Source organism: Salvelinus sp. IW2-2015, linkage group LG22, assembly GCF_002910315.2.
Source record: "Salvelinus sp. IW2-2015 linkage group LG22, ASM291031v2, whole genome shotgun sequence".
In the NCBI taxonomy this organism is placed as follows: Eukaryota; Metazoa; Chordata; class Actinopteri; order Salmoniformes; family Salmonidae; genus Salvelinus; species Salvelinus sp. IW2-2015.
Genome location: NC_036862.1, coordinates 31,459,538 through 31,480,333, shown reverse-complemented (window position 1 = coordinate 31,480,333; position 20,796 = coordinate 31,459,538). Strand labels below are relative to the sequence as shown.

The 20,796-nt window shown below is 45.6% G+C and overlaps 1 protein-coding gene across 1 annotated transcript in view; it reads right to left on the bottom strand.

Annotated features, from left to right (window-relative positions):
- Positions 1–20,796, bottom strand: part of LOC111982771 (glycerophosphodiester phosphodiesterase domain-containing protein 5-like) — a 103,432-nt gene that overhangs the window by 15,251 nt on the left and 67,385 nt on the right. Inside the window, 3 exon segments of the mRNA XM_024014361.2 lie at positions 11,980–12,201; positions 14,725–14,875; positions 17,463–17,545. Coding sequence (XP_023870129.2) covers positions 11,980–12,201; positions 14,725–14,875; positions 17,463–17,545 — 456 coding nt within the window.

Here is a 20,796-nt window from a genome sequence, read left to right as displayed (position 1 = left end):
CACAAACTGTGAACGGTCTGGACAAGGCAAGAAGGGCATTTTATGCCATCAAAAGGACATAAAATTCAACATACCAATTAGAGTCTGGCTAAAAATACTTGAATCAGTCAGATGCTCATTGCCCTTTATGGTTTGAGTAGAAGTCGAACGTTATGATTTGATTTTCAACGCCGATACCGATTATTGGGACCAAAAAGCCGATACGATTAAATCGGGCCGATTTTTAAAATGTATTTGTAATAATGACAATTACAACAATACTGATGAACACTTATTTTAACTTAATATGTCAATTAAAATCAATTTAGCCTCAAATAAAAATAATGAAACATGTTCAATTTGGTTTAAATAATGCAAAACTAATGTGTGGAGAAGAAAGTAAAAGTGCAATATGTGCAATGTAAGAAAGCTAACGTTTAAGTATCCTTGCTCAGAAACATGAGAACATATGAAAGCTGGTGGTTCCTTTTAACATGCGTCTTCAAATTTCCCAGGTAAGAAGTTTTAGGAATTATAGGACCTATTTCTCTCTATACCATTTGTATTTCATTAACCTTTGACCATTGGATGTTCTTATAGGCACTTTAGTATTGCCAGTGTAACAGTATAGCTTCCATCCCTCTCCTCGCCGCTACCTGGGCTCGAAACCAGGAACGCATCGACAACAGCCACCTCGAAGCAGCGTTACCCATGCAGAGCGAAGAGGAATAACTACTCCAAGTCTCAGAGCGAGTGACGTTTGAAACGCTATTAGCGCACACCCCGCTAACTAGCTAGCCATATATACATCGGTTACACCAGCCTATCTCGGGAGTTGATAGGCTTGAAGCACAGCGAAGAGGCTTCTGGCAAAACGCAGGGAAAGTGCTGTTTGAATGAATGCTTACGAGCCTGCTGCTGCCTACCACGCTCAGTCAGACTGCTCTATCAAATCATAGACTTAGTTATAATAACACACAGAAATACGAGCCTTAGTCATTAATATGGTCGAATACGGAAACTATCATCTCGAAAACAAAACGTTTATTCTTTCAGTGAAATACGGAACCGTTCCGTATTTTATCTAACGGCGGGGTCCATAAGTCTAAAATATTCCTGTTACATTGCACAACCTTCAATGTTATGTCATAATTACGTAAAATTCTGGCAAATTAGTTCGCAATGAGCCAGGGCGGCCCAAACTGTTGCATATCCCTGACTCTGCGTGCAATGAACGCAAGAGAAGTGACACAATTTCACCTGGTTAAATATTGCCTGCTAACCTGGATTTCTTTTAGCTAAATATGCAGGTTTAAAAATATATACTTCTGTGTATTGATTTTAAGAGAGGCATTGATGTTTGTGGTTAGGTCCACATTGGAGTAACGATACGCACCGCATCGATTATATGCAACGCAGGACACGCTAGATAAACTAGTAATATCATCAACCATGTGTAGTTAACTAGTGATTATGATTGATTGTTTTTTATAAGATAAGTTTAATGCTAGCTAGCAACTTACCTTGGCTTCTACTGCATTCGCGTAACAGGCAGGCTCCTCGTGGAGTGGAATGTAATCAGGTGGTTAGAGCGTTAACTGTAAGGTTGCAAGATTGAATCCCCCGAACTGACAAGGTAAAAATCTGTCGTTCTGCCCCTGAACGAGGCAGTTAACCCACCGTTCCTAGGCCGTCATTGAAAATAAGAATGTGTTCTTAACTGACTTGCCTAGTTAAATAAAGATTAAACAAAGGTGTAAAAAATTAAATTAAAATAAACAAATCGGCCAAATCGGTGTCCAAAAATACCGATTTCCGATTGTTATGAAAACTTGAAATCGGCCCTAATTAAAATCGTCCATTCCGATTAATCGGTCGACCTCTAGTTGTGAGGTCTGGGGTCCGCTCACCAACCAAGATTTCACAAAATGGGACAAACACCAAATTGAGATTCTGCAAAAATATCCTCCGTGTACAACGTAGAACACCAAATAATGCATGCAGAGCAGAATTAGGCCGATACCCACTAATTATCAAAATCCAGAAAAGAGCCGTTAAAATTCTACAACCGCCTAAAAGGAAGCGATTCCCAAACCTTCCATAACAAAGCCGTCACCTACAGAGAGATGAACCTGGAGAAGAGTACCCTAAGCATGCTGGTCCTGGGGCTCTGTTCACAAACACACCCCACAGAGCCCCAGGACAGCAGCACAATTAGACCCAAGCAAATCATGAGAAAACAAAAAGATAATTCTTTCCAATGTGTCAAGTAATTAACAAAAAAACAGAGCAAACTAGAATGCTATTTGGCCCTAAACAGAGAGTACACAGTGGCAGAATACCTGACCACTGTGACTGACCCAAACCTAAGGAAAGCTTTGACTATGTACAGACTCCGTGAGCATAGCATTGCTATTGAGAAAGGCCGCCGTAGGCAGACATGGCTCTCAAGAGAAGACAGGCTTATGTGCACACTGCCCACAAAATGAGGTGGAAACTGAGCTGCACTTCCTAACCTCCTGCCCAATGTATGACCATATTAGAGACACATATTTCCCTCAGATTACACAGATCCACAAAGACTTCGAAAACAAACCCAATTTTGATAAACTCCCTTATCTACTGGGTGAAATTCCAGTGTGTCATCACAGCAGCAAGATTTGTGACCTGTTGCCACAAGAAAAGGGCAACCAGAAGAACAAACACCATTGTAAATACAACCCATATTTATGCTTATTTATTTTCCATTGTGTACTTTAACCATTTGTACATTGTTACAACACTGTATATAGACATTTAACATTTGTAATGTCTTTACTGTTTTGAAACTTCTGTATGTGTAATGTTTACTGTTCATTTTTATTGTTTATTTCACTTTTGTATATTATCTACCTCACTTGCTTTGGCAATGTTAACACGTTTCCCATGCCAATAAAGCCCCTTGAATTGAATTGAGAGGCAGAGAGAGCGACCGACAGAGCGGCAGAGCGAGCGACCGACAGAGGGGCAGAGCGAGCGACGACAAGGGCAGAGCGATGCGACCGACAGAGGCAGAAGCGACGCGACCGACAGAGGGCAGAGCGACGACCGACAGAGGGGCAGAGCGCGACCGACAGAGGGGGCAGACGACGCGACCGACAGAGTGGCGAGCGAGAGACGACTCCCGACGAGGGCAGACGAGAGCACCGACAGAGGGCAGATGAGAGCGAGCGACAGAGGGGCAGAGAGAGCGACCGACAGAGGGCAGAGAGATGCACCGACACAGGGCAGAGAGAGAGCGACCGACAGAGGGCAGACGCAGAGCGAACCGACAGACGGCAGAGGAGAGACCGACAGAGGGCAAGAGAGCGACCGACAGAGGGCAGAGAGAGCGACGACAGAGGGCAGACGAGAGCGACCGACAGAGGGCAAGAGAGCGACCGACAGACGGCAGAGGAGAGCGACCGCAGAGGGCAGAGAACGACCGACAGAGGGCAGAGAGAGCGACCGACAAGGACAAGGCAGAGAGCGACCGACAGAGCGAGCGCACACAGAGAGCCGAGAGAGAGAGAGGTTCCGGAGTTCCAAATTGACAGCAATTACATGGTTTTTAGAGTGAAGTACATTGGAAAAAAGCAAAAGAAAACTGCAAGACTGAATTGGAGACAAACAACAAAACAAACAAAGATAGGCTTTTGAAAAAGTAACTAATCATAAAATTGTACAGTTATCTTAGCTAGCTGAATTGTTTACCAGTTGCTAAGCAGTTGCTAGGGACTCTCCTGGAGAAAGCTAGCTAGTTAACAAAGAATATCTAGTTAACAGAAGAAAAGAAAACAAAATAAGGACAGAAGAAAAAGGACATCAAAGTGAAACAGTCCTCTAAAGACACAAGAACAATAATACAGAAACAACGCTTCATTGCAACATTGTTGCTATGGAAATTGCTTACCCACCAGACATCCAAACAAAAAAGAAAGCTAAGAAAAGTTTAAAAGGTTTGTATGGGACAGAACCATGAATGCCTGTTTGCAGATCTTACCAGTTGCAAAACAAGAGCAAATTAAATTTTTAATACCAAACAAGGGCACATATGGAAAATGGTTATTTGCAACAATTTCCCTTTCTCAAAAAAGAAGAAGCATCAGCCAAGGATGTCAGATCAGCATTTTTGAAGAAGCTGACCAGAGCAACACGTATCAAACAGAAAACTTATATAATAATGGAACTGTATTGATACAAGGGCAATGATTCAAGCCTCCAGCTTTTGAGAATAGGTTTGCTACCCTAAAAGCAGAGCTGAAATCATCTCAGAAACTGAGAGAAAAGTCAAGGATGGAAATGGAGAAAAGCAGCCCCAACGGTCTCTGTGACCCAGCAAGAAGCCCTCAGTGTCCCTCTACCTACCTCACCTGCAGCAGACAGAGCCAAGGACATGCCTACAGAACGCCTACAACACAACGTTTCCACAACACCCTCTCTCTAGTTGAAGCAGAGGTCATAGAACTCAGAGAGAACAAGCTTCAAGAGGAGAACACTGTCCAGAAACTAAAAGAAGAGATGAAACAGTTCAGGGAGGAGAGCAGAGCATCTATTGCTAAATTAGAAAGCAGAATGGACAAACTGAGTCAGACAAATGATGACCTCAGAGACCATCTGAGCACAGGAAAGAAGCTAGAACAGAGAGGTACATTGACACCCAATTTTTGCATCTGAGCTCCTAGAGAGTGTTCGGCTCTCCTTTATTTTTAAGTTTTCTACTCCGCTAGCCAGCACCTCGCCTAAATAGGTGTGCGTTTCTTTTTATTCTACATTGACACCCTCAACCAGCAGCGAGTCATTATGTCCTCTACATCTAGAGAACATGTTCACCAGCTTGGCATAACACAAGCAGAACCTGAGACCAGCATGGCCTCCACCACACAGCCTGATGACACTGCACCAGCCTACCAGTCTGCTCTAGCCCAGATCAGCCAACCAACGTCCCAGTCTGCTCTAGCCCATGTCAGCCTACCTGCTTCCCAGTCTGAGCCTGACTACACTGGTGCGGGAGGTAACCACCACATATTTGGACACCCCTCCTTGTGCAGTAGCCCTATTATAAATAATAGAAACAGTCCTGACCAAATACTGAACAAAAAGAGGAAGGAGTTAGTGCATCTCTGTCGAGCCTTAGGCCTGTACATGCTTAATGGTAGAATCAGAGGGGACTCTTTAGGTCAGTTTACTTACTGCTCAGCTCTTGGGACAAGTGTAGTCGATTATGCCATCACTGACATTGACCCCTCCTCCATTAGTGCATTCACTGTCAGACCACAGACACCATTGTCAGATCAGTCAGATCAACGTGTTTCTGAAGAAATTAACCAGCAATATTCATTCAAAAAAACAGCCCAATAAACTCTACAACATAAACCAATCGTACAGATGGGCTAAAAACAGTGCAGAGAGATTCATTGAAACATTGAACTCAAATGAAATGATGAACTCTATACAGTTTTTCAATAACTCACAATACCAAAACAATAAAGATGGTGTCAATTCGGCTACTCAAAACATCAACTGCATATTCCAAAAAGCAGCATCGAAAGCAAATTTGAGAAAACCAAAGAAATGCAACATCAGAAACAAAACACAAAATGTTTCTGAAAAATGGTTTGATAATGAATGTAAAACAATTAGAAAACACCGAAGACAAATGTCAAATGAAAACATAAGCAACAAAACAACCCAGAGCTACGCTATGAATACTTTGAAACAGTATAAACAAACACTGAAACGCAAGAAATTGAATTATACCAACAAGACACTTGATGAAATTGAAAACGCAAATGACAAATCAGTTCTGGGACATGTAGAACAATTTAAGCACAACAAAGCCACAAGAATTAGCCATACAAGATGTAGGAATTTGGAAAACTTATTTTGATAATCTATACAAAAACATCCCACAAAAATACTTACAACACAACCAATTAGAAATTAATGAAAAATTGAACATCCTTGAATCAGTCATTAAAAACAACCAAAATCCATTAGATTACCCAATAACCCAACAGGAACTAAATGAAAAGCTCAAATCCATTAAATCAAAGAAGGCTTGTGGTCTAGACATCAGAAATGAAATGCTGAAAAACAGCAAACCTGAGTTGCAAAATGCTGTGCTTAAATTGTTCAACATGGTCTTAACTTCTGGCTGCTTCCCTGATGCCTGGAACCAGGGGCTCATCTCCCCTATCCACAAAAGTGGAGACAAATCAGACCCCAATAATTACAGGGGAATTTGCGTAAACAGTAACTTGGGAAAGGTTTTCTGTAGCATTTRGAATTCAAGAATTCAAACCTTTCTTCAAGAAAAAAAATGTAATAAGTAAATGTCAAATTGGCTTTCTCCCTAACCATCGCACTACTGACCATATATACACCTTACACACACTAATTAATAAAAACATCCACCAAAAAAAAAGAGGGCAAAATCTTTGCTTGCTTTATTGACTTTAAAAAAGCATCTGATTCTATTTGGCACGAAAGGCTATTCTACAAAACTCTCCAAAGTGGGCTTGGTGGTAAGGTGTATGACTTAATACAATGTATGTACACAGAAAACAAGTGTGCAATAAAAATCAAAAACCAAAGAACATAATTATTTTCACAACGTCGAGGTGTGAGACAAGGCTGCAGTTTGAGTCCAAATCTTTTCAACATTTATATCAATGAATTAGCAGACATGTTGGACCATTCTCCAGCCCCAGGACTCACACTATTTGACACAGAGGTGAAATACCTGCTATATGCTGATGACTTGGTACTTCTATCACCAACCAAAGAAGGTCTTCAACAGAACATTAATATTCTAGAGCAATATTGCCATAATTGGGCCCTGGCAGTAAATTTCCAAAAAACGAAAATCATTATTTCCCCCCCAAAAAACAGATGTCAGAAACACAAATATAAATTCACCCTGAACAACACCATCATTGAACACACTATACACATTGTATGCAATAAAAATGAAATTATTCAAAATCAACATCCCAATTATAAATTTGGACCAAAATATTTGACAGTGTAATCCTACCAATAGCTCTTTACGGAAGTGAGGTTTGGGGGCCACTCAATAAACTGGACTTTAAAATGTGGGACAAACATCCAATTGAAGCCCTACAGGCAGAATTCTGTCGGAAAATCCTCAAAGTCCAGAGAAATACACCAACTAATGCATGTAGGGTAGAATTGGGCCGCTTTCCAGTAATAATGAAAATACAAAAAAGATCATTAAAAATGTTGGCTACATCTAAATTCAAGTACAAATTCAAGTCTGCAATTTAAAGCACTTCAAACCCAAGAACTGAGCCCAGAAACGAGCCCTCAGTCAGCTGGTGTTGGACCTAACCAACCGAGCTGACACCAGCACTGCTTTAAAAGAAAGAATTCCAATAAACAAAATCATGAACCAATCAAAGGACTCATATTTACAACATTGGAAAAATTTAACAAAATCCCAAAGCCGACTAAATTGCTATCTGAACCTAAACGGAGAATATGAATTGGCTGATTATTTCTACTCTGTCAGAGATACGAAGCAGAGACAGATCCTTACCAAGTACAGGCTGAGTGACCACCGATTGGCAATAGAAACCGGCAGACATAAAAAGACATGGCTACCCAAAGAGGAGCGTGTATGTGGTCACTGCACGACAGGGGAAGTAGAGACAGATGCACTTTCTCCTTTATTGTGAGAAATATTCCTCACAAAGAGATTCATTATTCACAGAAATGACTACATTTATTCCAAATTTTAACTTATTAAACCCAGAGGAAAAACTAAAAATACTCATGGGCAAAGGAGCAATGGCTCCTCTTGCAGCCAAATATGTATTTGCCTGCCATAGCCTGAAGGACACTGAATAATAACATCTGCATAGTAAGCAGTAACTTACTTATTATTACTATTATTGTTATTACTATTATTATTGTTGTTTATCATTCCAAATAGTAGTGGTATGGGTAGTAATGGTAATGATAGCAGTTTAGTGATGGTGGTGGTAGTTGTAATGATGATGATGGTAGTTGTAGTACTGATGTAATGGTGAAGATGACCGTTATTTAGTTTAGTTTATTAATTCGACCATTTAAAAAAACAAGCACACATAAAACTTAAAAGCCATACATGCACATTAATAAAATCATCGAGGATAACACACAATAAAGTCTGGGACTTAATTCCATTGTGGTCCTCTTGAGACAAGATGGCTAGACAAAATCAAACACAGTATGGCAGTGAAATAATAAAACAAAAACATAAAAGAAGAACATCTATCTCATCATTCCAGTTACATCATAGGGGTTATTCGTATGGGCACAGAGGACATCAAACATATTTTTACTTTATTTTTAAAGCTGTCCAGAGAGGACGTTGTTTTTATAGGCAGAGGCAAATCATTCCATTCTGAGGCTCCAGTATACAAGAAAGTACCTTTCCCAGCATTACTCCTGAACCTGTATAAGCACACATCAGCAACACCTGATCTGGTGCTGTGATTGTGTGCATCCCTAACACAAGGAAAGTAATCACTTAAATATCTGGGCGCAGGACCATAAATACTCCTGTAAACCAAACCTAGTCTAATCTGCGACACCCTAGCCTCAACAGGCAGCCAGTTTAGTTCCTGAAAGCAGCTCCTGCCTATGTGAGTACGTGGACTCACCTTCAAAAACTACCCTGATCAACTTATTCTGGGCTATCTGGAGCTTCCCCTTCATAAGTTTAGATAAGCCCCCAAACCAGGAACTACTAGCATAGTCAAAATGGCATTGAATGAGGGCAGTAGCTAGCACTTTCATGGAGTCCTTATCAAGCAGCTTGGACTTTCTAACCAAAAACTTAATCCTGGCATTAACCTTCCCTAGCACCTTATTGGCCATGCTCACACCTCCCAAGCTACCATCAAGGATACATCCCAAGTAGCTAACAGAGGTTTTAGTAGTCAGCACCTCACCCCCTAACTCCACTCTGATTTCAGACAACCTACACAATTTAGGTCTGGATCCAAAAATAATTGCTTCAGTTTTCCCTAAGTGCAGAGATAGCTTATTATCTCCAAGCCATTTGCTAATGTTAGTAAGCTCTGTGCTAAGTATGCTCTCCAACATAGTTTTACTTTTGTGAGACACCAGAAGTGTAGAGTCATCCGCATAAAGAAAAAGACAGCAAGAACAAGCATCTTTCATATCATTAATATACAATAAAAACAGCAGAGGCCCAAGCACGCTCCCCTGTGGAACGCCACAACTCATTGGTTTTGCCTGAGACAGTGAACCATTAACCTTTACTACTTGTTCCCTTCCTGATAAATAGGACTTTACCCAGCCTAGAGGGATACTGCTTAACCCCAGTGCCTCCAGTTTGGAGATTAGGAGACAGTGGTTAACTGTATCAAAGGCCTTCTGTAGGTCAAGCAGTACCATTCCACACAGATTTCCCTCATCAATCTCTTTCCTGATGAAGTCAGTCAAGTAAAGTAGACATGAATCAGGAGTATGTTTTTCTAAAACCTGACTGAAAATCATACATTAGACCCTGTTTGTTAACATATTCATACATTTGCTCATGCTCTGTGCTTCATTTCTGTGACATTTATATAGGACAAAATCATGCTGCTCTTGAGAGTTCTTACATTTCTTAAAGGCCTTATTCCTTGCTTGGATAGATTCTAGAATCTCATGATTAAACCAAGGGCTAGATCTCTGCTTTACCCTGACCCGTCTAATGGGAGCCATCACATTCACCATATCAAGGAATCTACATTTAAAGGCTTCCTAGGCACCGTCTACCCCTACACTATCTAGCACAGGTGACCAGTCAATTTTACCCACTTCCTCCCTAAACTTTTCTACATAGAATCAGAGGACTCAAAAAATACTAACGGTTTTGTGACTCTTAAATATATCTTTAAAAATCCTCCTTGTGCAAAATGTAATAAAATGATCACTGATGCCATAGACTATTACTCCACTCTGCGATATTTTAGATTTATCAGACACCAATATTAAGTCAATTGTACTTTGCACTGTTTCACATATCCTGGTGGGATCTTTTATAATTTGGGTCAGAGCAAGTGATCTACAACAGTGCATAAATACATTGTGGGTTGGGCTATTCTTTTTGCAGACATCAGTATTGAAAACCCCTAACAAAATTATTTCCTTCAACAGCGAATCATTACAGTTTGACAACACAATTTCAAGACCTTCATAGAATGCATTCTGCTTGGGCGGCCTATAACACACCCCCAACAAAATCGGCTTGGTTTTTGGAAGGCAGATATCCTGCCAGACAATCTCCAGATCAGCGTTTAAATCTGATCTGACGTTAAAAGCAATGTCTGATCTTACAAACGCACATATTACCCCACCGTTCCGATTCCGATCCTTCCTGACAACAGAGTAATTACTTATCTCAATGTCTGAGTCACAAACAGATGAATCCAACCATGTCTCAGTAAAACATAAGACACCCACCTCTGATTTGCAAACCAACAGGCGTATCTCATCGATCTTCYGTAGTAGGCTTCGGACGTTTAAGTGCACAAAATGTAAGCCCTTCTTCCCAAAGGCCTCATTGAATTCCCGATCCACTTGTAACTCGCCTCCCACTGCGCTGCCATCTTCCCACTGCCCTGCCTCCGGTGGCCTCTCTGTCGCCATGGAGCACCTCTCCCCAGGTGCCACGCCATCATCCTCACCACCATGTCCCCCGTCACTCGCCTCTGGTTGCCTTTGGAACCCCCCTCCTCCGGTGCAATCTCCACCCAGTCCTCTGGTCCCACTCCACCTTCAGTGCTCACACACCCCGTGGGTACAGCACACCGACAGCAACGGTAAGCTTCATTTACCCCATGTCCAAAGCTAGAGTTTCTGCATTTTAAATTAATCCACTGTGCGCATTCCAAACATTCCAAAGCTTTGCTGTTACTCTTCATCCACCGTTCGCAAGAGGAACATGGGTGCATAGGCCGTTTGATGGGGTTCGTGATAAAGTGAGGTTATAAGTTAGTTATAGTTTCATTTTCCATATTTATAATTATTACATTTCTACTATTGACTGTTACCATTATTGTTTTTATTTTTGTATTTAATTTTGTATTATTATTTACTACCATTTCATATTTATTATTTGTTATTTAAATTATTATAATTTTAATACAATGTATATTGTATACATTGTTGCTTTGGCAATATTGACACAATGTTTTTCATGCCAATAAAGTAGCTTGAATTTGAGAGAGAGAGCGCGAGAGCGGCCGGCCGACACAGAGCGAGAGCGGCCGGCCGACACAGAGCGAGAGCGGCCGGCCGACACAGAGCGAGAGCGGCCGGCCGACACAGAGCGAGAGCGGCCGGCCGACACAGAGCGAGAGCGGCCGGCCGACACAGAGCGAGAGCGGCCGGCCGACACAGAGCGAGAGCGGCCGGCCGACACAGAGCGAGAGCGGCCGGCCGACACAGAGCGAGAGCGGCCGGCCGACACAGAGCGAGAGCGGCCGGCCGACACAGAGCGAGAGCGGCCGGCCGACACAGAGCGAGAGCGGCCCAGACAGAGCTCATATTAGTTATGTGACATGGATGTAGATGTGACATCAGATGATAGAGTAATGATTGTGACATTGATTGATGAGGCAATCTTCAGGTCAGCCTCAAGCTGACAGTTCCATCTCTCTACTATGAGTTGTGTTTTCCTCCTCTTGATTTCCATAGTGGACCGTGTCTGAGCCCTAACAAGGTTCTATCCACTATCTAATAATAATAATAAATGCCATTTAGCTGTCGCTTTTATTCAAAGCGACTTACAATCATGTGTGAATCCATTTTAAGTATGGGTGGTCCCGGGAATCAAACCCACTACCCTGGCATTACAAGCGCCATTGCTCTACCAAAGTACCACTATCTCAGTCGTGTACACTAGTGTTATCTTCCTCTACTACAACCCCCCAGGGGAACAGTGTGTGATGCCTGTCTCACCAGGTGCTGTGGAATCCCAGACAGGAGTATGACCTCCAGGGTATCGTTGATCCAGCTGTGGTAGCAGGGGTGTCCGTGCGGGGGTCGGCGCAGGTCGAACACAACTGTGTGGTTATGGATGGTGGCTAGCCTCAGCAGCTGCTCCAGACTACACACACTCTGGTTCCCCACCAGCATCACCTCCCTCTGAGCCATGGACTGGACCGTCCAGAATGGGTCATCCTAGAGGACAATGCACACAGGTACTCAGTCAAGCTAATCAATTTAGTGTATTTCTAGGTTTACATGGCAATCGTAATAATACATCACTTTATGATGAGATCAGGGTTTGGGTCAATTTTATTTTAACTCAAACCAGGGAAGTAATCTTGATTGATAAATTTACATCACCAACAAACTAACATGATCCAAGCACACCAAGACAGTCATGAAGAGGGCATGACAAAACCTATTCCCCCTTAGGAGACTGAAAAGATTTGGCATGGGTCCTCAGATCTCCACTTCATTAATGAGATTTCCTATCAGCCGAGTGGCAATGAAATGGACCCAAAGCTTGGAGGAGAAATATAGGCCTAGTGAAAGAAAGGGTGGTGCGAATGTAGCACTCCTCCCTAGCGGGGGGGCGCGAATGTAGCACTCCTCCCTAGCGGGGGTGGGGGGGCGCGAAATGTAGCACTCCTCCCTAGGCGGGGGGGGGGGGCGCGAATGTAGCACTCCTTCTAGCGGGGGGGGGGCGCGAATGTAGCACTCCTCCTAGCGGGGGGGGGGGGGCGCGAAGTAGCACTCCCTAGCGGGGGGGCGCGAATGTAGCACTCCTCCCTAGCGGGGGGCGCGAATGTAGCACTCCTCCCTAGGGGGGGGCGGCGAATGTAGCACTCTCCTAGCGGGGGGGGGGGCGAATGTAGCACTCCTCCCTAGCGGGGGGGGGGCGCGAATGTAGCACTCCTCCCTAGCGGGGGGGGGGGGCGCAAATGTAGCACTCCTCCCTAGCGGGGGGGGGGGCGCAATGTAGCACTCCTCCCTAGCGGGGGGGGGGGGCGCGAATGTAGCACTCCTCCTAGCGGGGGGGGGGGGGCGCGAATGTAGCACTCCTCCCTAGCGGGGGGGCGCGAATGTAGCACTCCTCCTAGCGGGGGGGCGCGAATGTAGCACTCCTCCCTAGCGGGGGGCGCGAATGTAGCACTCCTCCCTAGCGGGGGGGCGCGAATGTAGCATCTCCCTAGCGGGGGGGCGCGAATGTAGCACTCCTCCCTAGCGGGGGCGGGCGAATGTAGCATCCTCCCTAGCGGGGGGGCGCGAATGTAGCACTCCTCCCTAGCGGGGGGCGCGAATGTAGCACTCCTCCCTAGCGGGGGGCGCGAATGTAGCACTCCTCCTAGCGGGGGGGCGCGAATGTAGCACTCCTCCCTAGCGGGGGGCGCGAATGTAGCACTCCTCCCTAGCGGGGGGCGCGAATGTAGCACTCCTCCCTAGCGGGGGCGCCGAATGTAGCACTCCTCCCTAGCGGGGGGCGCGAATGTAGCATCCTCCTAGCGGGGGGCGCGAATGTAGCACCTCCCCTAGCGGGGGGCGCGAATGTAGCACTCTCCCTAGCGGGGGGGCGAATGTAGCACTCCTCCTAGCGGGGGCGCGAATGTAGCACTCCTCCCTAGCGGGGGGCGCGAGTGGCACTCTCCTAGCGGGGGGCGCGATGTGGCACTCCTCTAGCGGGGGCGAATGTGGCACTCCTCCCTAGCGGGGGGCGCGTGTGCACTCCTCCTAGCGGGGGCGCGAATGTGGCACTCCTCCCTAGCGGGGGGCGCGAATGTAGCACTCCTCCCTAGCGGGGGGCGCGATGTAGCACTCCTCCTAGCGGGGGGCGCGAATGTAGCACTCCTACCTGCGGGGGCGCGAATGTAGCACTCCTACCTAGCGGGGGTGGCGAATGTAGCACTCTCCTAGCGGGGGTGCGAATGTGGCACTCCTACCTAGCGGGGGGTGCGAATGTGGCACTCTCCCTAGCGGGGGTGCGAATGTGCACTCCTCTCTAGCGGGGGGTGCGAATGTGGCACTCCTCTCTAGCGGGGGTGCGAATGTGGCACTCCTCCTAGGGGGGTGCGAATGTGGCACTCCTCCCTAGCGGGGGTGCGAATGTGGCACTCCTCCCTAGCGGGGGGTGCGAATGTGGCACTCCTCCTGCGGGGGGTGCGAATGTGGACTCCTCCCTAGCGGGGGTGCGAATGTGGCACTCCTCCCTAGCGGGGGGTGCGAATGTGGCACTCCTCCCTAGCGGGGGTGGGAATGTGGCACTCCTCCCTAGCGGGGGTGCGAATGTGGCACTCCTCCCTAGCGGGGGGTGCGAATGTGGCACTCCTCCTAGCGGGGGGTGCGAATGTGGCATTCCTACCTAGCGGGGGTGCGAAGTAGCACTCCTCCCTAGCGGGGGTGCGAATGTAGCACTCCTCCCTAGCGGGGGGTGCGAATTAGCACTCCTCCCTAGCGGGGGTGCAAATGTGGCACTCCTCCCTAGTGGGGGGTGCGAATGTGGCATTCCTACCTGCGGGGGGTGCGAATGTGGCATTCCTACCTAGCGGGGGGTGCGAATGTGGCATTCCTACCTAGCGGGGGTGCGAATGTGGCATTCCTACTAGCGGGGGTGCGAATGTGGCATTCCTCTTAGCGGGGGTGCGAATGTAGCATTCCTACCTAGCGGGGGTGCGAATGTAGCATTCCTACCTAGCGGGGGTGTGACTAACATTGTGGTACCTTGAGGAACCACTGGCCGGCATTGAGGCTGTGTAAGTCTGTCCAGTTAAAGGAGGAGGCATCATCCAGCTGTCTGGCAGGAAACACCTTCCCCACGTCTGTAGTCCTCCTCAAGGTGAGGTCTCGCATCAGAAACGGCACCCCGTCAAGGCTAGGACAGGAAAGAGTTAAACAGTCAGGTCTACCAATACAATAGTATATTCAGTGCCGTACAGTGTTGTTCAACATCATATGATCATCTTATTTCTCAGAAGTTCATATCCCCTGATATTTTGTGATTCTAAGTGGAAGTTCTTACAATAGAAATACTGAATGCTCTCTAGGGAAGCGCCAAAAACCTTCAATCATGAAGGGAAAAGACTAGAGCTGTTAGAGGCAAAACTCACATTACATGAAAGCTACTTTCATGTTGCTTGCTTCACCTTCACTTTGAATGCCAAATAATTTCCCCACCTTTTCAGTTAACCTCAGGTTGTAAGACATGGAAAACAAAAACACATTACCTACACTTGAAATTGTTAGTCAAATTCACAACTAGAATCACAACGCTTTCGTAAGATTGCATCCCAAGCAACTAAATCGGACCAAAAACATAATTTAAGTCTACATAATTTATGTCTATCATTCATTATCGTTTTCAGTGACCATATAGCGTGACTGAAACGTTCAATTAGTGCCTGAATGACCCCTGTCCCTCCGGGTGTGTGTCTGTGTACACGCATCTCTGGTCAGGAGGATGTATAGAGCCTGGCCCTGTTCAGGTTTCATTAGTCAGCTCCAGCATGAGCTCAATGCAGCCCAGAGCCCAGCCTACCTGTCATCAGCACGCACGTCTCCACCTCCCATTCATCTTAATTAGGGAGTGGAGGAATGTATACACACGCTAAATGAGCTTTCACTAACACAAAGGCACATACTGACAGAAACACACGTGGCTACATACCTACCGTTATGAATGTGTGATTGTAACACATCCGCCATGCTGATCCTCAACACGGGGGCCTCTCAGGGGTGCGTGCTCAGTCCCATCCTGTACTCCCTGTTCACTCATGACTGCGCAGCCAGGCACGACTCCAACACCATCATTAAGATTGCCGATGACACAACAGTGTCTGATCGCCGACAACGACGAGACAGCTTATAGGGAGGAGGTCTGAGACTTGACCGTGTGGTGCAAGGACAACAACCTCTCCCTCAACGTGATCAAGACAAAGGAGATGATTGTGGACTACAGGAAAAGGAGGGCCGAGCACGCCCCCATTCTCATCAACGGGGCTGAAGTGGAGCAGGTTGAGAGCTTCAAGTTCCTTGGTGTCCACATCACCAACAAACTAACATGGTCCAAGCACACCAAGACAGTCATGAAGAGGGCATGACAAAACCTATTCCCCCTCAGGAGACTGAAAAGATTTGGCATGGGTCCTCAGATCCTGATTAGGTTCTACAGCTGCACCATCGAGAGCATCCGGACGGGTTGCATCACTGGCTGGTATGGCAACTGCTCGGCCTCCGACCGCAAGGCACTACAGAGGGTAGTTTGAACGGCCCAGTACAGCATGCGGTAGCAGAGAGAAGGTCCAAGAGGCTTCTAAACATCTTCTACCCCCAAGCCATAAGACTCCTGAACATCTACTCAAATGGCTACCCAGACTATTTGCATTGTCCCCCCCCCCCCCCCTCTTCTACTCTGCTGCTACTCGCTGTTATTATTTATGCATAGTCACTTTAATAACTCTACCTACATGTACATATTACCTCAATTACCTCGACTAACCGGTGCCCCCACACATTGACTCTGTACCGGTCCCCCTGTATATAGCCTCGCTATTGTTAGTTTACTGCTGCTCTTTAAGTATTTGTTACTTTTACTTCAAATGTTTGGGGGGGTATTTTCTTAAAACTGCATTGTTGGTTAAGGGCTTGTAAGTAAGTATTTCTATAAGGTTTACACCTGTTGTATTCAGTACACGTGACAAAAAAAATCTGATTTGATAAACATGGCACAAAATGAAAAGCACACAGACACAGTTGTACCTGTAAGCATACATCTATGTGCGTACACATTCACAGAGCATCCAACTCATTCAAACATCTCTCTATTGGATTTGCTCTTCTAGCTCATCTTGTCATGTCATCTAAAAACAGCCTTGAGTCTATGAAAGTGCTGTCCTGGCCGCCACTAATACTGATGCTGATGCTACTACTGCTGATGCTACTACTACCACCACCGCTGATGCTGCCACTACTACTACCACCACCGCTGATGCTGCCACCACCGCTGATGCTGCCACCACCGCTGATGCTGCCACCACCGCTGATGCTGCCACCACCGCTGATGCTGCCACCACCACTGATGCTGCCACCACCGCGGATGCTGCCACCACCGCTGATGCTGCCACCACCGCTGATGCTGCAACTACTACTGCCGCCGCGCCTACTAAAAACGGCCGCCGCCGCTCCGCTACTAAAAACGGCCGCCGCTGCTCCTACTAAAAACGGCCGCCGCCGCTACCAAAGAGGTCGCTCCTTCTAAAAACGGCTGCTCACTGAATGGTAATAAGCGGCTGAATCCTGGACAGGAAGCCCAGACCAGCATTATGACACTGGCTGACCTGTGCTTGGCTGTACTCCTCAATCAACTACCTTACAACAGACTTGACTTCTCGCCATCTTTCCCTGCAGCTCCCCATTGATCTAGTTTGGCTACACTGTGAGTCTCTTTCGGTGTGTGTGTGTACCTGATAGCCACGTCAGCCTCCAGCCCACTGACGTTCATCTGCAGAGCCCTCTGGAAGGACAGGATGGTGTTCTCTGGAGCCAGCTACCGACAGACAGAGAGGAACATCACATCAGCACACTGTCTAGACGTATATTGATGTTTCATGGAAGTCAGAGACATTTCGTATACCTTACTGCAATCAGAGTTCACAGGTTCATATAGGTTTCAGAAGTTTAACACTCCTCTGAAACATGCCATTTTCCCACATGTTGTTGAGGTGGTGCTGGAGATGATGAAAATTAAGTTTACATTTTTTTCAATTTCCCTTTAATATGGGTGTGAGGAAATGGAGAATGTATTCCAGTTAAAAGTAATGAGTTATGAGCTCATAATTATTATTGATAAACAATAGACTATTGAACACATACTGACTGGTGCAATACAAGATACTAGGGCACATTGGTCGAACTAATAATGGTCAGTGATACTGTAGGTCAAACTGTCTAATACTGTGAGGGGACTGTACACCTGGGACAAGCAATGTAAAGTGCTGCTGGGAAACAGAGTGGGTCATGTGGTGTGTCCTGGGGGAGTTCAGGTTTTTAAGACTTAATTCCTCCACAGCATTTAACTTCTGGGGTGATCAACTACTCCAACATGCCCCAACCGGCTGGCTGGGGAGCATCTGTCTGCAGTTCGCTGGATGGATGGGTCATGTTTTTGTGTATGCGAGTCGTTAGGACCGGGTATCCCAAACTAGGGGTCGCCTGATTTGAAAATGGGGTGGCGAAAGAAAACTTGCGCTTGGTTCATCGAACCCGGGGTTACATCAGTAACCTCCGGTAGCTGTTAGATGAGGTTGTAATAAACAGAGCGGTTTCTGTTCTCTTCCTACGAATGTATCTCTATCTTTTCAATGGTTTAAGCTCCAAATATTATGAACCCATCACTGAAAGACATGAATCTCAGGAACAGGTAGGTACGTACCGTTACCCTCTACTATGCCCACAAGCTGTTAGAACCGAGAGGACAAGACCAAGCACTAAATTAAACTGGGGGTAAAAATAACATCTGTAACCACGTTACCATCCACAGTTTTTATGCAAGTAAAGCACTGTATAAAAAAAGATATCACAACAGCTGTGATGGAAACAGGATGTTTCGATACAATATTATGAACGTTAACAGGTACATTTGTTCGTTCAACATGGTGGGATCTTTTTGTGTCCGTAAAATGTATTGTGGAAACACCTTCATGCGCAAATATTGATTTGTGCACTGTATCTGCAAGCGGTTGGCTAGAGCACATGTGTCAAGACCAGAGTAGGAACATTTACTATTTAACGCAACAGTTTGTGAAAAAACTATCTGTAGAGTTGAAAATGCGATGGGAACACACTGAACATACAATTTTTATTCGGTACATCAAAACAGAAGCAAAAAACGACCTTGTGTGCGTCCACATGACGCAATCATTTTTATCAGCAACAAGTCCGTCTGAAAGAAAATGCGCATATTTTCTTTATGCTGATTTTCTTATATTCGCACAAAAATCTGTTTGATGGAAACCTAGCTCATGATGTTATTTTCTACACAGAATATCATACGTCATTGCCTGATGATCTTCTGAACTTCCCAATAGCTTTGATGCATTTCAAATCAAAATATATTTGTCACGTGCACCGAACACAACAGGTGTAGACCTTAGTGAAATGCTTACTTACAGGATCTAACCAACAGTGCAATTTGTAAGTAAAAAATTGTTATTAGGTGAACAATAGATAAGAAAGAAAAAAACAGCAGTAAAAAGACAGTGAATAATAACAGTAGCGAGGCTATATACAGTAGCGAGGCTATATACAGGCACCGGTTAGTCTGGCTAATTGAGGTAGTATGTACATGAATGTATAGTTAAAGGGACTACGCCTATAAACTAAGCAAAAAAAGAAACGTCTATTTTTCAGGACTGTCTTTCAAAGATAATTCGTAAAAATCCAAATAACTTCACAGATCTTCAATGTAAAGGGTTTAAACACCATTTCCCATGCTTGTTCAATGAACCATAAACAATTAATGAACATGAACCTGTGAAACGGTCACTAAGACACTAACAGCTTACAGACGGTAGGCAAATAAGGTCACAGTTATGAAAACTTGGGACACTAAAGAGGCCTTTCTACTGACTCAAAAACACCAAAAAGAAAGATGCCCAGGGTCCCCGCTCATCTGCGTGAACGTGCCTCAGGCATGCTGCAAGGAGGCATGAAGACTGCAGATGTGGCCAGAGCAATAAATTGCAATGTCCGTACTGTGAGACGCCTAAGGGCACTACAGGGAGACAGGACGGACAGCTGATTGTCCTCGCAATGGTAGACCACGTGTAACAACACCTGCACAGGATCGGTACATCCGAACATCACACCTGCGGGACAGATACAGAATGGCAACAGCCCGAGTTACACCAGGAACGCACAATCCCTCCATCAGTGCTCAGACTGTCCGGAATAGGCTGAGAGAGGTCACAGCATCATCGGACTGAGCTTGTCGTCATTGCAGGCAATCTCAACGCTGTGCGCTACAGGGAAGACATCCCCCTCCCTCATGTGGTACCCTTCCTGCAGGCTCAACCTGACATGACCCTCCAGCATGACAATGCCATCAGCCATACTGCTCGTTCTGTGCGTGATTTCCTGCAAGACAGGATTGTCAGTGTTCTGCCATGGCCAGTGAAGAGCCCGGATCTCAATCCCATTGTGCACGTCCTGTTGTATCGGAGGGTGAGGGCTAGGGCCACCCCCCCCAGAAATGTCCGGGAACTTGCAGGTGTCTTGGTGGAAGTGGGGTAACATCTCACAGCAAGAACTGGCAAATATGGTGCAGTCCATGAGGAGGAGATGCCCTGCAGTACTTAATGCAGCTGGTGGCCAAACTAGATACTGACTGTTACTTTTGATATTGACCCCCCCTTTGTTGAGGGACACATTATTCCATTTCTGTTAGTCACATTACTGTGGAACTTGTTCAGTTTGTCTCAGTTGTTGAATCTTGTTATGTTCATACAAATATTTACACGTTAAGTTTGCTGAAAATAAACACAGTTGACAGTGAGAGGACGTTTCTTTTTTTGCTGAGTTTATGATAAACAGAATAGTAGCAGCGTTAAAAAAAAGGGGTTGGGGGCGGGCACAATACAAATAGTCCAGGTAGCCATTTGATTACCTGTTCAGGAGTCTTATGGCTTGGGGGTAAAAGCTGTTGAGAAGCCTTTTGGTCCTAGACTTGGCACTCCGGTACCGCATGCCATGCGGTAGTAGAGAGAACAGTCTATGACTGGGGCGGGTGGGGTCTTTGAC